General features: G+C 46.3%; 1 protein-coding gene across 1 annotated transcript in view; it reads right to left on the minus strand.

The window, feature by feature from the left end:
• Nucleotides 1–18,318, minus strand: part of plxna1b (plexin A1b) — a 146,098-nt gene that overhangs the window by 70,740 nt on the left and 57,040 nt on the right. The window contains exon 4 of the mRNA XM_028997725.1: nt 5,113–5,250. Within this exon, the coding sequence (XP_028853558.1) occupies nt 5,113–5,250 (138 nt within the window). The remainder of the gene's footprint in view (nt 1–5,112; nt 5,251–18,318) is intronic.

The following is an 18,318-nucleotide window of genomic DNA, read 5'->3' on the forward strand; positions in this document are numbered from 1 at the left end:
TGTCTCGTGTCTTTCTCTCCAGACTCGTCTGTCCTCCTCATTAACTCAAACTCTCTCGCTCTTGGACAGCCTGTTCTCCTCTGAGACCCTCCGCGGATCATTTTCTACACAACAGCGCTGGGTGAAGGAGTCAGTATCTTTGTCCAGGTCAAAGGTCACACTGATGGGCTTCTCACGTATCCCCTTCCTGCCCCCGGTCACATGATTATGCACCATGTCGCCTGATTGGAAGAGATTACTGAACCGCAATGGGGAATGTAATGGCTTGAATAAGGGATGTTGTGTATAAAGGGCTGAATTCTCTCTCCCGCCCAGAGCGGATAGATTTACACAAGCATTACAATTCCATAAATAACAAGATCAATCAGATCAAGCATATTAAGATCAAACATGCTCTGATCTAACATTCTAACTGGAAATCTGACAGAGGATTCCAGTTAATAACAATGCAGTGGAGATATGCGGAAAGCATGGCCGCCATGCTCAAAGCGCAGGAACGCTGCACTTTTCTGTGTCCTCGCAAAACATGTATTGACCACAGAAAAGGATTTCATGTGAATGCATGTCCATGTAAAGGGACAGCTTTATCAGAAAGCTATAGTCTGTAAGTGTCCATGTAAACAGACTCATCAAAACGACCTCAATTACAAGGAAGTAAAAAGTCTGATTCGACCTGAACACATCCGCCGTTCCAGCTTTGCATGAATTCACCCCTTAGTCCTGCTGTAAAAAGGCGTTGCATCCCAGATTCTGCCGGAAGACCATCACCTCGTATCTGAGCGAAGCAGACGCCGTCTACTCTCGGCCTGACACGGAGTAATCAGAGCCTCAATCCTCAAAACTCCGCTGTACCCATCTCCAGATCCCAGAGCACAGCCCTGATCGCTCTGCCTGCCGGCCCAGCATCCTCGGCGGGGAGAGAGGAGACAGGCTATCAGCCTCTTTATAATTAACTGCAGGAGAACACGGCCAATGGTAAATTGCTCTGTCACATTTCTAAATGGAGTTTTTGAAGACCAGGGTGCAAACACAACTACATGAGCCAGGGTTTCCATTATCCCGGGAGAGAGAAAGCAAAAGAGAAAACAGAGAGAGAGCGAGAAACTAGATAAATAAGGAGAATAAAGAAGGGGAGGAAAAAGTCAGGAGACAAAGTGAGTTTCTTGCTCATCCCAGTCATTTGTTCCCATGGTTTTTGCTCAAAGGTGGTGTCCATCACTGCTTCTTAGAGAAACCACACAGAAAAGGCCATTCTTCTTTTGAACTAACTAACACTCCCAAAACTGGCAGGACATTTTACACACATGATTGACTAATGAATGAACAAACTGATTTGAAGACACCAGCACTATGCAATTTCATTGATTATAGGAGTTTGCTGGTTGTTTTATAGGCTAACTCTAGTTACACTGATCATATACGTCCTTATTTTTTATCATGACCCCCATTACATAGTGCCCAGTGACATGAGACGTAGAGCCTAGTTCCACAAGTGTCCAAGACATTTGGGCTTCCTCAATATGTACGGGGGTACAGTGAGTCAGTGGATAATCAAGTGGCCCCGTAATCAGAAGGCACCTTGATCCGCCAAGGTGCCACTGAGCAAATGGCATGGCTGCCCACTGCTGAGCAAGGGTGATGGGTTAAATGTAGAGCTGCATAGCTGCATTGCATGTAAGACAGTGGTGACATATGAGCTCGCTGCCAGGCAGGGAGCCCGGCGTCTGATTCCGACTCCAATCTAAGCACCAGTCGGTGTGCCAATTACTGGCCATTTCGGCCTGTCCAATCATAGTCAATTCCAGGGAAAAAAAAGGACGACTGAGGCTTTTCACACGTACACACTAGCGCACATGTATAGAGTCCTTGCAATGAACCGGATCATGATAAATACCCTAAATGGGGAGGGAAAGAGCCGCGACTGTCAACTCTACTGACAGTCAAGCTTCCATTAAGAGCTGATAGCATCGATATGGAGGCTGAGGATTTAAGGAGGTTTCTGTACAGTTTCTATCAGTATAAGTGCTACAGTGGAGAGGACGAGGGAATAAAGGAGATGGAAAAGGAAGGGGGGACAAAGCAAGCTCTGTGATTAAGATAAAAAGAGAATCTGTCCCACACCAGCACATTATCTCATCTCTCACCATCTACCACAGCAGCTGCTGCAAAAGAACTGCAGAACGCTAATAAACGGAATAAAGTAAATGAGAGGATTTTGGAAATAAAAGAGAATGTGGACGCAGATGAGCAAATAGAGAAGGGTGGCTGTGTTTACACAACAATTGCATTAATTACATATAATCACAAAACAATAAATGTCAAGGAAAGGATTCAGTAAAAAAAAAATTATAAAAAAATCAAGCTGAACCCACCAAATTCTATCAATAAATACAACCAATTTGATCCAGATATGCACTCAGTCAGGGTCTCCAGCAGTGAAAATTGCCCTGATGACAAGAAAGCTTTGTGCAAAATATTTTCACTGCTATAATTTGAATGTCCATGTAAACAAACAGCTTTATCAGGAAGCAATAGTCCGCGTGTCTCCATGCAAATGGATGGACCGGAATCAGCAATCAAAATCAATTTAATAGTGCTGGAATGAATCTCTCCATGTAACTGCAGCCAGAGAAAAAGTGGGCAGGATTAAGGAGGACGTAATGGATTACAGATCGCTGCTGACTGCTCCAGAATGGTGGTAAATCCCAGTGTAAATGGGGATGGTAAATGATGTGTGATATAAGGTCCAGGACAACTGGAAGTTGTTAATACTGATGTGTATGTCACAGACAGAAATGGAAAGCCAGTGTTGACCCCAATATAATACAACCCACCCCCTTTTTCAAGAATTTGTGTGAAAAGAAATATTTTTTTTATTATTTGAATTTAAATGAATGTACATTTAATTTACACAGATTATTATCTGAGGACACATCTACCAGACTTTATGTAAGGCAAAACGACTTTTTTATATAAACGAAAACTGTTTACATTTGGAAATAAGAGTATAAAAGGCAAAAAAGAATGAACGCAGGTGGATAGTCCAGAAGAAACTCTTCTCGCCTGCAAGTTCAGTGTTATCCATTACAGAGACCCAATTCCAACAAACTACCAAACCCAGCTGCACTAACAGTGCAGACACAGACGGTACACAAACCCAACTCCTTTATGCAGTGAGCGGTTATGGAAAGTGCAGCGGTCCAGAGAAGAGGGAGAAACAGAAGGAGGTAAAGAAGTGCTCTGCTACACCATCTACCATCTGGCTGGACGCTCTCCTGGGCTCCCTGCGCTGCGTCTACTATCATTTACATCACAATGACCTCATCCCACGCTGAGAAGCAGCCCACGGGCACTCACAGAGAGTGTGTGTGTGTGTGTGTGTGTTGTCTGTCTCCTGACCGTAATCGTATCATGAATCTCACTTGAAGACTCCCAGACGTTCGCTCTCTCTCCCCTAGTTAAGGACAGTGAGTGAAGCTCTACAGAATGATGGTGCGAGAGAACACAAGGCAAACAATCCTAGGAGTCCATACCACACACAGAGTGTGTTTTTGTGTGTGTGTACACAAGCACACTGAGGGTCTGAGCCTAATGAGCCTGGCTGGCATCCAGATGTCAGTGGGTTGTGGCACTTTGACGTCAGGGAGAGGAATCCCCCGCAGACTGGAGGAAGCCCCCCCATCATGAGGGTCCCTCATACCATTAACACTCCAGCACACACAGCCCCACCCCAAAAAATCTGCCTAATCCTGCTCAGCTCAAGGTGGGGCACACTACGAACCAAGTAGTGTGAGCTGAGAACCAGGAACCAGACTCAGGGATATTAGAGCTGAACTACTGTTTGGTCATCAGATGGTTAATCAGGAGAGCTGTAGAGGGTGGAAGAGAGAGAGGAGTCATCCAATCCCCCCAACTCCCCTGTTGGATTTGGCTTCATGCTAATGGGCCTGATGCTGGCCTGTGATTCCAGTAAAAAAAAAATGTGTGTGTGTGTGTATATTTATATATATATATATATACACACACACACACACACACACACACACACACACACACAGAGAACAAGGAGAGCAAGTCAAAGGGAGGGGTGCAGAACTCTCCACTGGGACCGCATGAATATTAATAGACGGCAATTAGAAGAAGAGTCCAGGTTCTTTCAAAAGCTGATGGGAAAACGATGCACATGGCGCAAACTTGCCGTTTTTTGTGCTGTTTCTCGTAATATAAGCGTAACTGAAGGAGGTGAAATAAAGAGAGGGAGGGAGGGAGGAGGTCTGAGATTAAGACACAGTGAGAGGCTGTTCCACACCAGCAAATTATCTCATCGCTCTCCATCTACCACTGCAGCTGCCACAACAGAGCGGCGCAGCGCAGAGCGGGGCAGAGCAGGAGGAGGGAAGAGCGCTCCCTCTCTCCCCGAGATGCATCTGGACGAGACGAGAGGCTGAGGAAGACGCTTCAGTGCGTACACTGACTGACATTTTAAAACAACTTGCATGTATCTGTCTCGCTGTTGCCTAACACCACCCCATCCACACACACGTGTGTGTTTCTCTACGTATTTGTGATTCCAGGAAATTCTGGAAATGCAACCACAGGTCAAGCTAATCAGGTTCTAAAATGTGTATGGAGACAAGTGGACACACACACACACACACACACACACACACACACTAATGAGCTGAGCAAGGCTACTTGATGTAGTACAGACAAACTTCAAAGCGTTTGCGCTTGAACTCTGACGCCATTACCAGCGACCCCTGAGGTTAACATGAGACCCGTGACCTGCGCAGTGTGACTACTGTCAGACAAGCAGCGAGAGGTGTGTGTATGACAGATGTTACAGGAAGGTGTGTGTGTGTGCATTCATGCAGGCCCATAATGAGGAATCATTAACCCCCCACTGCTGGCTTTATTTCTGTAACATCTGAGGAGGACACCTGAGTGTGAGTGTGACAGACTGAGAGCGTGAACTCTAATGTGTGTGTGTGTGTTCACATCTCCACCAAAAGGTGTGTTTAATATCTCATTATCTTCTAACAGGTAAGTGAAAAGGTTCTTCAACGTGTCAGTGTAGGTGTGTGTGTGTGTGTGTGTGTGTGTGTAATTTACCTGTTTCTCAGTCAGTGTGTAGATGTATTGTAGGTTGGGGCTGAAAAGCAGGTCTCTCAGGATGGGGCTGCCGTCGCTCACGGCCACGTTCTCATACAGCAGAGCTGGCTGAGACGGACTCACAGAGTTCACCAGGATCTGAGAAAGACAGAGCATGTAGATTAACTCCAGCAGAACGTTAACACAACGCTCACACGACAAAAACACACCCCAAACTGCTGTATGAATGGCCGACGAATCAACAGACAAAAGAAAAAGAAAGAAAGTGGTGAGCAGTGGATGGTGGACGATGGGAGTGTCGGAGTCGGAGCAGAAGAATCGGATCACATGGATAATAAGATTCCACTGGCCTCTACTGCCACCCCTCATCACCAACACACACACGGCCATACACAGCTCATACAGCACGACATCAAACACACACACACGCGCGCATACGAACGTCCACAAAAAGAAACTGGACATTCATACCTTCACAAGGTAACCACACACACACACACAAACTTATGACAGGAGCCTGCAGACCCACAAACACACACACAGAGCAGCCCCCTCCCCACACACACGGGCGGAGTGCGGGAATGAAGACGGAGCGTGTGTGTGGAAGCGGAGAGAATGTTTATTTTCTCCTCCTCTCTCTCCGTCTGTTTATTCTCTCTCTCAGTTTATCGTCTGTCGAGCCGCCTGCATTAATGGCGGCTCTCTCCCTCCTAACCCCCCCGCCCGCCCCGTGACCCGCACTCCAGACAGGGAACCAAACTCTCTCTCTCTTTATCATTTCTAGGCATGCCCTCTTCATCGCTCCATCAAGAGAAGAAGCCATCAGCTCGGCCTCGGCCTGCTCCTGGTGTTCCATTACCCCACCCCCACCCCCACCCCACCCAACCAGGCTTTTCATTCAGGTGCTCCACTGCGCACCTCCGGTTTCTACAGCGACCGGTTCACGACACAGGCCCCGGTGAAGGCTTCCTGGCAGCCTGCCACTCCGCGCTGTACGAAGGAGACGATATGCCCGCTTACCGTGTGTGTGTGTGTGTGTGTGTGTGTGAGCCACAATAAACACTGAAAGATGGTACCTGCACATGGACACACACCCAATTTCCCAGAGAGCGACTATTCAGCAACAAAGCACTCGAGTTGAGGTGTGTTAATGCAGCAGAGCGTGTGCGTGTGTGTGTGTGTGTTACATCATCCACAATAGCAGTGTGTGTCCCTCACAAGTAGGGCACTGGGTTAGTTAACTGATGGGGGGGATGGAAGACGGGAAGGAAAAAGAGACAAAAGAAAAGCACGAAGTAAAGACCACTTCAACCCCCCGCCATCACAGAACACACACACCCACACACACACCCACCCAAGACTCCCCTAAGCCAGTTTCAAATCCCGCTTGTTGAAAATCAATTTCCCCTCCACCAGCGCGGCCTGTCGGCGCTGGATTAGAAACATTAGCAACATTTGCCTAATTTAATCAAACAAAGGCTTCTCCCCGTCTCCCGCTAACGCTCCTCGCGGAAAAAGATCGGCGAGGGATTAGATGAGACGGGGCTGCGGGTTAATGCCGACATTTAGCGCGTTTTCCGCGGCGTTAGCAGAACCAGGCGGAGATCGGTGATTGATGTGACCCCAGCCTCCCGCCCCACCGGCCATCTGATAGCGAGCATCCACCGTGCTCTTTTCCGCAGAGGGGACGACAATTTTAACTATTTTAGCATAATGAAGATGGCACGGAACCCTACAGTATATGTGTGTGTGTGTGTGTGTGTGTGTGTGTGTGTGTATGACATCATCTCAGCCTCACCAGTATAAACAGTGCCCCGTTTTTTTTTTTTTTTCTTTTTTTAATACACTCCTTAACTATACATCATAGGATTATAATAAGTATATAAGAAATAACACACACATACACACTATGACTGACAGTTGAAAGAGTGAGTAAAAGACCGAAAAACAGAGTCTTCAGGGGGTAGAAGTTCAGACCCCAAAAGCAAGCCACCTCCAATCTGTTAGAGCTTTCATGGTTGACACACACATACACACACACACACACACACACACACCTCCAATCTGTTAGAGCTTTTACGGTTAAATACACAGACACAGCATACACACTCAACCTTTCCCTTCCAATCTGTTATGGGCTGGCACTAAACACAAAGACATTATATATGCTAAAGCAAACACACACACACTCCAGTGAAGGCTGGTATTGTGTGAAAGAGTGGTTTAAAAGGTAGTTTAAAGGCCAGAGGAGACAATGTCATGTCCCAGCCCAGGGGGCTATAGGGGTGAATATAGATCATTTTGTAAATGGATATTAACACAAAGAAACACGAGGAGGTACAATATTGGCGTCTCCGGCGACGTCTTGGCTTCACCCCCTGAGAGGGGCGGTAGCGATGGTGAATGGGCCGGTGGGGGCAGCAGCGTGTCAAAAGTGTGATTCTAGACACACTAGCGATTTAATGGGGGTGTTTTATATTTCATTAAGAGGAAATGAAGGTGTGAGGGGCGTCAAAGAACCTGGGAGGAGATATGCACCCCTTAGCATGTGCATGAAAAAGTATGTGTGTGTGTGTGTGTGTGTGTGTGTGTGTGTGTGTGTGCGCACTCTTATCTGCGTACTGAGCTGATTAATTCCAAGAGGGGCTGACAGAGCCGAGAGGGGAGCAGCGGTACCCTGTACCAGCGCCCAACTGAACACACATCACACTTATCTTCATAAAACAGCTGGCTACACACATACACACACACACACACGTTTATTGTGTTGTGAGAAGCAGGGTTATAAATAAGTAATATATGAGGTATAACAGTATTGCTACTGGTGGACTGAACCGGGTCTGCCGCGAGGCTTGTGGCAGGGGGGCAGCAGAGCATGCTGGGAAAGTGCTTGTGAGCAGCACAGCTGAATTCCTTGCTGACCTTTTCTGCACCACTAATAAAGGCAGCCAGAGTTCAGTCTCTCCAACCGAAAGGCCAGACGGACAAATTAAGCACCTTAACTGGATTCATATTAACACACACACATAAAAAAAAAGATCTATTATGACACAAATTTTGTAGGATAAACGTAAAAGAGAATATTTAGTAGCACAATTTACACAACACATGCAGCCATTTTGATTTAAGTGTAGAGTATGAACACACTGTGCTAAAAGAATTAACAGCATGTGTTAATGTGTTAATTCAAGATAAAACTATGTGGTACAAAGATTCTGATTAATTATTCAGCCTTAATTTACACACTATTCAAATCACAATATTCAAACCAGTGTCTATACAGACTTTCCCGTCAATATTTTATTGATCTATTGAGCAGAATTACTGTAGACAGTCGCTTTCTTCTCATTATGGACCCGATTGATCCTCTGGCCATAGCAGCTGAAGATTAAGTGCACAGTGATGATGTAGCATCAGTAGGGGGCGTGTTCACCGCCGTGGTCCACAGAACATCAGAACTGACATGGAGACAGTAGTCTTCCGCCGCTAACATATTAAAAACCATCAGTCAACGTTATGGCTTTTAATCAACATGCTACACAGTGAAAGACTGGTCCCATCCCTCTCAGCGCTCCCTCAATCCTTCGATTCCTTCCATCCAGCCTCTCACCTTCCCTGCTCTGCCGTTCTCCTCCTCTCCCTCGTACCGAATGAAACAGTCGTTCTGACAGTAAGTAAGTGGGCATGAACTCACTTACCGTTCCCAGCGAGTGCAATGTTTCATTTCCCAACGAGTGTTAAATCATGTAAACTCACGCTGGTGCAGTGCGAGCAGGCGCACACAGTTAACACTGAGTGAGGAGGAGAAGACCATATAGATTCTGCAGAACCACAGGACGTCTGGCCGTGTAAAGAACCTACAACACGGACCGCATGCAATAATGCATGCGCACGCGCTTGGGCAGACAGAGAGTGGGATATCTGGCCTTATCAGCTCGGGGCGAACAGTGACGCTACAGCCAAGGAGCACAGGCAATGAGGGTGACAACACACACCAACAAACGGCCCAGACCCAGCCACAGGCTGCCGAGACAACAAACACAGGAAGAGCCTGGTGGGTGCTCATCTAAATGAGAGTGTGTGTGTGTGTGTGTGTTCCTTTTAAAGGCAGAGATAATATAATTATAACGGAAGAGTGATAAGCATATATCCATTAAAGAGAGACTGTGTGTGTGTGTGTGTGTGTGTGTGTGTGTGAGTGTGTGTGTGTCATGGTGTTATGAGCGGCGTACGTTTTGTCCAGCCCGAGTCGTTTTAATCTGTAATCACTAAAACACTGATAAACCCGAGGGAGCCCGGCGCTGATTATCCAGCCACTGATGCCTCAAATGGCTCCTTAAGGAAGCCAGACGTAATTAAACAATGACAGGCTCCCGGCCCCCGGCCCGCCCCTCCCCCGGCGCGTCCCCGAGCTTCACCGCCGCAGATCCGGTACCTGCAGAGATACCTGGCTTCAGCCAGAACAACACAGCACAACAGGGCAGAAATGAAGAGTGTGCATGGCCCTCCGAGTTTGGCGTGTTTGCGTGTTGTGGTGAGGGCCGAAAAAAGACCCCATAGCAATTTCATTAAAACTTGGGTTAACCAGGTAAAGTGTTCGCTTAAAGGTTGCATGCAGATGGTTACATATATCTTACACGTGTATCACTTTGGTGCTGTGTGTGTGTGTGTGTGTGTGTGTGTGTGTGTGTGTGTGTGTGTGTGTGTGTTGACTAACATTTGCACTGGTTGTTCCAAGCCGGACTTGGACCGCTTCGGTATGACGCAGTGTTTTGAATGTTGTGGAAGTTCATGTTGTTTGTTATTTGGCTCCCTCCTCGCTGTGTGTAAGAGAGTGTGTGTGTGTGTGTGTGTGTGTGTGTGTGTGTGTGTGTGTGTGTGTGTGTGTGGGTCCATGTCCTGTTCCTTCCATACTCTTAGCTCAAAACATCCATAAATCTTCCAGCGTTCTTCACAGACGGAAACCCAGGCCACAAAACCACAGAACGTTGAAAGAAGAAATTCTGCGCTGGACAAAGTCACAAACAAATCAAGCTAAAATGTGTGTGGGTGTTTACGAGCAGCTCTTGTCGTGAGTGTGCAGCCCATCGCACACTTGCACACCTACAACGTTTTAACAGTCCGTTGCCAGCAATCAATCTCCATTCCTTTTCACTCAGACTACACACACACACACACACACACACACACACACAGGCATTCATCATACGGGGATATGCTTGGCGCTCAGTGGAAACCTGTTACAGTAACTGGAGCTGCTGCTGCCAGAAAAGTTCCTTGTACCTGTCGAAATAATGTTACTGTGTGTGTGTGTGTGTGTGTGTGTGTGTGTTAATTTGCATGATTGCATGAGACAAAAAAAATGCGACAACATATGACGAGAAGTGAGGATACGTTGGCGCCCTCTCCTCCTCTGACAGAGGAACCCGGGACACTTGCTGCGCCAGCGTAAATGGATATAAATCGCCGTGGTAACCTCGCGAGGACGCCACTGAAAGACAGGCCGGCGTTAATCTCCGACTGCAGGCGGGGCTTCTGGGAGCAACCCGACACCGAGTCGAGCGCCAGAGAGAGGAGAGAAACCTTCGTTCTTCATCTCATCCCCAAATCGGGACAAAGCGGCAGCGAGGGACGGAGGGATCTGACACCTGATACTAATGGATTCATTTTGGGGCATGAGAACTTTTCTGTCTTTCATTTGACAAAGTAACTGATACCATCTCATTCTAACACAACTGTACTCTGATCACGTGACACCTTATGTACAAGAGTAAAGCAATAAAATAAAAAGAAAGTTATATGATTCCTGGTTTTGTCCCCATAACAAATTCGGTAAAGCATTTTGGTCCTCAATTATGAATGTACTGTTAACGTTTGCATAAATGTTTGGTTTAATAACGACCAAGGTTTGACTATTTTCTCATTTTATTGTTTTAAAAAAATATATTGTTATTGTCGTATTGTTAATACATTGTTATTTCAAAAACACTTGCAACATTGGCAAGTTTGTGTTACCATTTATACCACCGTGTGTCAAGGTGTTATTGATTATTCAGCTCCTAAAATTTTATTTGCTTGTAAGCTCTCAGATACAGATAAAAAAACTTTTGTGTTTTAAGTAAACCAGGCTGTTTTTAAGTCCTTCATAATCCTGAGACTGTACTCAATCTGCACAGCCACCCGCAGAACGAACGAATCAATATGACAAACAAGTCTAAAGCCATGATGTTCCGGCATAAAACTCACAGATGGGGCAAAACAAATAAACAAACACAAGTTCAGGACCATAGCATACTCTCTCTCTCTCTCTCACACACACACACACACACACACACACACACACACACACACACACACAGAAAAGCTCCCATGGGCCATCCACCATTTCCTTTCTGGAGAGGAGCATAAATCCGGCCAGTAACCTCTCATCTTCCTGAAGGCCGGTTTTTACATTCACCCCCGACCCGCACGCGGTGTCGTACGCTGGACGCGCAGCCTGATGGCCGGCTGGAGGCTTTCACTGTTATGAGGCCGTCTGGCAGATTCAGAGCTCAGCTGGGGCCCCATTACCCATAAATCACCTGAACTATAACGTACAGGTTTAAGATGGAGGGGGAACAAACACGCGGTTAGACGGGATTTACAGCAGGGCAGGATTTAGTGTGAATATGAACAGAGGACAAGCAGATAGCCGACATCAGAGCACAGCACAAATCAAAAGCCAAAAACACAACATAAAACAGACGTGTGTGTGCGTGCGTGCGTGTGTAAAAAAGAGCAAGAAAGCTAGTGCAAGAACATGGGAAAAAATAGGAAAACAAAGATGAATGGAATAAAGAAAGAATGAATGAACAAACTAGACAAAATAAACTAGCAAGGTATGAATGGAAGAAACAAATCACATTAGAAACATTACACATGAAAAAACAGATAAACAGAAATATGAATGAACAAAATAGAACGAAAGAACAAACTGTTGACAAACAAAAAAAATCAACATCAACAGATTTAAAGAACAAAATAAATTCATGAATAAATGAGAAAGAAAGAAGGTCAGCAACCATTGGACAAAATCAAACATAGGAATAGACAAAAAAATTTACCAAATTTCCAAAACATAGAGACAAGAAAACAAAAGCACAAAAGAAGAACCGAAGAAAGAAAGTGCGGACGGACTTTTTTCCGATGCTGTGCTCTGTGAGCGAGTGATGGAGAGGGAGGTGAGGGGTAATTGTTTCTAATGGCCGTGCATATATGCATTTAGGTGTGAAATGAGAACGAATGGCCTCTGCCCTGTTGCAGCCAAAAAAACATCCATCCCTCCCGCCGCTCCCCAGGTGGCGCTGCCCTGGAGCCCGGTTTTGGCACCTCTGCCCTGGGCACAGCTGGTGGGAAGACTGGGGTGGAGCGAAGCCGATCCAGCCAAAAGTGTGTGCTGCCAACCGACCAGAGCGGGCATCCACCACGTCCCCCTCCCCTACACACACACACACACACACACACACACACACACACACACACGCACATCCCTAACAAAGCCCTCTTTTCTCCTGCTGCAGGCTGACACCCCACCACGGGTCCCCAAAGGCAAACACTGGCTCCTGCCCACCAAATAAAGTTAACATCTCCCAGCTCCGGGCCAGCGGATGGGTGTGAGGGGGAGGGGAGCGTGAAAGTGGGGCAGTACTCGGCGCCAGGAGAACTCTGCGCTGACACACTGAATTGGCTGCGGTTTACAGGTTCGGTTTTACTACGAGCACAGAGGATGGGGGGGGTGTGAGGAGGGCTGATGAGAGAGAGAGAGAGAGAGAGAGAGAGAGAGAGAGAAGTGACGCTCCGGAACACCTGAAAAACACACACGCAACACACAGAAACGCCGCCCAGCACATCTGGACGTTCCACAGCTCTGGAGAAGCGTGCTGCAGATGTGACCCGCCCGACCCTGGGCAAAGGCAGAATATTCTGGAACGACACTCAGCAGATGGCAGGCCTGCAGGTCGGTGGCAGAAAGGTCGCTGTCGCCGACATTATAACCCCCGCGTAACACAGAGCCAGCGACGCGCCTTCTCTTGGGCCAAATGGTCGTCCCTGAACGCAACGGATCGCAGCGGTACGATACCCAGAGCTTTACATTTACATTTACAGCATTTATCAGACACCCTTATCCAGAGCGACTTATAATCAGTAGTTACAGGGACAGTCCCCCCTGGAGACACTCAGGGTTACGTGTCTTGCTCAAGGACACAATGGTAGTAAGTGGCATTTGAACCTGGGTCTTCTGGTTCACAGGCGAGTGTGTTGCCCACTAGGCTACTACTGTCTGGGAGACAGTCCGACGTCCAGCACAGCACAGACGTCTGGTAACTTCAGTACAAATAAACCCAGTAAATGGGCTCCACCAAAACCCAGCATAGATCAAAATATTAAAATCAAACAGAAATGGCCCATTAACACTTCCTAATTAGTCTATAGACAGCGGGATATCGTTCCAGGGCCGGGCTGCGAGATGAACAGGACAAGGATTAACCGCACACCAACGCTGACAGGGCCAACCTTTTTTTCCTCTGTCTTCTCCCCCCTGTTGGAAGCCGCGCAAAGCTCAACCTGTCCAGTGCACGGCGTCTGTACAGCCAAGCGCTGGGTTATAATGAGGCTCCACGATTCGGCTGAACACACTTCAGCTGGTGAGGGGGTTTAAAAATGCCCCTTTAAATCTACTCCACGGCTACGGGAAGAGTTTCCATTCACACCGTAACAAGAGCGTGGAGGAGTTCTCAAGGACTGCGCTCGCTAACCCTCACAAAATGTTTCACTTCTCTAAAAAAATTAAATAAAAAAAGAGGTGGAATATATATATATACACACATGCACACGCTCTGCAGGATGCAGCTGAGAACTGACACACACCAGTGGCAGGCAGTTGGGCACGGGTGCCAGCTGTGGGATTAACATAAAGAGCAGAGAGTTACTGCTGCGCGTGCACACACACGCACACACACACACACACACACGCACACACACACACGCACACACACGCACACACACACACACTCGGATTAGCATAGTGAAAAGTATCACAGGGTGTCTGCTACTGGGAAAAGGCCAAAGGGACAGGTGAGGGAACACACTCATTTACAGCTGAGACAACCAGGGGTGACACACACACACACACACACACACACACACACACTGACATAATGTGCCCACACACTCACACAGGGATTAGCATAGTGAGCAGTGGCATGCGGCGTGAGCGGCATGTTGACAGCTGGGCGGTCGCCTGGCGACCAGGTGGGAAACAGATGCTCTGCCTGTGGTTTGGCCTGTTGCCATGGTAACACAGAGGGTGTTGACCTCAGGATGTAGGGGAACTCTGTTTTTTTTTGTATTCTACAGGTTGTGTTGCCACTGGAACACGTACTAAATTGTGCAGGAGGCTCCGGATAACAGATAGGAACTGTAATTACAGTTGATCGTCTTAAAACTACTACCTTGACACACACACATGCGCGCGCACACACACACACACACACACACACACACCACAAGCTTTACAGAAACTCCATGGTGGAGGAAATTAAAGGTGATCAGCAGAAAGGCAATAATCGCAGCAGCAGATCACCTGACTCAGCTGGGGGGTGGGGGTTGGGGCTCGGCAGTAGCGGTGGGGATCGCCTGACGACCCGCGCTGGCATGCGGTCATAATAGCACTTCTCAGTTGCTTGCTGAACTCCATCCCAAAGTTCATTTTCAACTTTGACTTTCAAATTAATATCTATTAATATCTGATGTTTTATTATGTTGTTCGGGGCGTTTCCTGCGCGTGAGGAAAGTGATGAACGTGTAAAAGCGAAAGAGTGCCCACAAGAGCACAAAAATAGTGGAGAGGAAATGGTTCAGATCATACAGGAAGCCACCATTGTTTGTAAGACCTGCGAAGGTTGTGGCTTTGAGGACTTTGTTAATTCCTTTCCACTTTCCCTTGTCCCCTCTCCTCCCTGCTCTGCTCTCGCCCCCTTTCAGGTGTGACGTGCGGCAGTCTCAGGGGAAGGGCTGTCAGCTTCTCTCAACATCTACTCCATGCCCGTGGAGGCTAGGCGCATGTGCTGTGCGTGTGTGTGTGTGTGGTGTGTATCCATCAAGTCTCTGCCTGCCTGCATGTGGAATTCTCTGGCATCTTTTGTGTCTCAGGTAGGTAGACTGTCTTTTGGGGACATTTTTTTTGCAGTTTCTATGTCCCTCCACCCACCCACACGCACCACCTACAACACGTTCTCGTCATAGTGGGACTTCACTCCTAATTTAACAACTAAATCAGAAGCGTGTGATAATAACAGCCCGAGGCAAGAGGGACTGTGGGTAATTAAAACGCCAATAACTCTCCCCACAACACTAAACAATCAGCTGGAGAGATGAGAACAGATGAGACTGACCGGATAGTGACCTCCACTACACCGACACACACACGCACACACACACAATTTCTTAATGTTCCCTTATGTATGGGTGCAGGCGCATTTCACAGAGTGGCGACAATAAAGATAAAAACCCCCAGCCGCCTCCGCGGTGACTGGCCAAGGTTTTAAAATCCTGCAGATTAGATGAGCCAAAACAGAAGAACAGGCTTTTACAGGACAAGCCTGGAGAGAGGTGCATTCTGGGGGGAAATCAGTATGATCCCGGGCAGGAGAGGACACTTTCATCTTCGCCTCACAGATAATGAAGAGCGTCGCAGGAAGTGCATTAGGGATTAGAGGAGAGGAGCAGGTCCCAGCCTTTATTCCCGATGGTCAACACACACGTTGCACAGAAAACATGCACCCAAACACATTACACACACATGAAAAAACAAGTTCATACTAACACACACACACACACACACACACACACAAAGCCATGCGGACAGCAAAATGCCAACAATTTTACAACTGCAGGTAACAAATATTAAGCCCCTCGGCCAATCACAGCTACCAAGCGATGAATAGTTTATGTGCCTGTCTGTTCGTGTAGGTCTGCAAATGCACCTTGGTCCTTGCTTCCGCGTTGTTATGGTGACCCAAGGCAGCAGAATGTGCCAGCACATTCGTCAACAGTGACGGAAAAAGCAGGCGACACATAAAAAGATCAATGGCGCTGATTAGCTAAGTATAGCAGTAATACAGGCGGTAATACATGCAGCGTTTTTTGATTGATTGGGCCAATCGCCGATTAGAATTACAACACTGAGCCTGCCTGGGAGGCCCTAACAGAATTACAGGGATTGATTAAGCAATTAAAAGCGTATAAACACATACTGAAGGGGAAAAGGGAGCAGCTGTTGCGCCCATATCAAAGAGGAGAGGCTTCAGTGCTACAGGTTCACTACAGGTTAGAAGTTTGGACCAACCCTTAGATTAGAATAAACAGATGCTGCTCTTCCAAATGTGTATAAAAAGAAAACATTGCAGTGTAATGTGACATTTTGTGTATTTTTTGGCAGAAATAACCTCCCAGTATCTTTATAAGCATGAAAAGTGAACGTCAATGTACTAAACACACACCTTTATAATTTAATATATCAATGTAATAAACACACCTGAACTATGTCAATATACTAAACACACCTGTACTATGTCAATACATTCCCTGGCAAAAGACTTTATTCGCTTATCTATTTTGTAGAAACACCTGCTATTAACTTGAATTAATCGATTGGCGTTAGAAATAGCTCATATGAAAAGCTACCAAAACCTACCAAATTATGTTTAATGCATTGAAATGAATTAGTTTCACTGAAAAAAGATTTATAATTTAATCAAGACAGAAAGGCCAAATTTTGGCAAGACAAACGTTTTGTTGCCTATACAGAAATTGAACAAATTTACTCCAAGTACAAAAATATGTCAGCAAATGAAGTAGTGGTGCTGTGAGATCAAAATATAATATCTTGTATGTCTTCCATGAGCTTGAAGGACTACATCCATGCGGTTTGGCAAGGATTCGTACAATTTATTTATGAAGTCATCAGCAGTCTTGCATGCCTCACAGAGTTCATCAATATTCTTTGGTTTCGTCTTCCATGCTTCCTCTTTCATCCTACCCCACACGTGCTCAATGATGTTCATGTCTTGATCTTTGCCTTGAGGAACTTTGATGTGGAGATGGAAGAATGTGATGGAACACCATCCTGCTGCAGAATTTGGCCTCTTTTATGGTTGGGAAAATAAAAGGTAGCTAAGATTTCAGACTATTGATATTGCCTTCCTCCTTGCAGATCTCTCGCACACCCCCATACTGGATGTAACCCCAGACCATGATTTTTCCACTACCAAACTTCACTGTTTTCTGGGTGAATCTCGGATCCATGTGGGCTCCAGTAGGTCTCCTGCGATATTTGCGGCGACTGTGGTGTAATTCAACAGAAGATTCATCTGAAAAATCCACCTTCTGCCACTTTCCTGGCGTCCATCCTTTTAGCAGGCTGTGGGCCTTGCCAAATGCCACACGGTTTTTCAATTGTCTTTTGTTTAGTGCTGGCTTCTGGGCACTCAAAAACTGTTCTGGTTGACACAGGGACTTCAGGTGACCAGTGGAAAATGGGCTGACCTTGGATTTTCGAGCCAACAAATGTTCCTCTCGAGCAGTTGTTGCCAGAGTCTACCTGACCTGGGCTTGTCAAAAACATCTCCAGTCTCTTCAAATCTTTTTTTTTTTTTAATCCTCTGTATTTGATGCTAAGACACATTGAAGGTGTCTGCCACATCAGCAGTGGATCTGGTCTTCAGCCTCTTGATAATCAACACTTTAGTCTCAGGGTGAATGTTAGGCATGTTTGCAGAGGTCTAGTTGCAGTTGATGTGTAGGTCTAGTGTACTGGGCTTCTTTTTATACACACCTGAGACCTAATTGATCCATTATTAGTCACAGGTGAAGCTCATATGACAAGACAACACTACTTATGTCTTTGCAAAAATTGACTCAATGACTTTGAATATTAGAATACTTTTGGACAGTTTTGTTTTGCACTGAAACATTATTACAAAAGCTGTTGGGAATAAAAGGAGCCATTTCTTGTAAAAAAAACTTTTGTCAGGGACTGTACATACTAATCACACCTGTACTATGTAATATTTCAATATACTAAACACACCTGTACTGTGTAATATTTCAATGTACTAAACACACCTGTACAATGTAATATTTAAAATGTACTAAACACACCTGTAC

Source organism: Denticeps clupeoides, chromosome 12 (assembly GCF_900700375.1).
Source record: "Denticeps clupeoides chromosome 12, fDenClu1.1, whole genome shotgun sequence".
In the NCBI taxonomy this organism is placed as follows: Eukaryota; Metazoa; Chordata; class Actinopteri; order Clupeiformes; family Denticipitidae; genus Denticeps; species Denticeps clupeoides.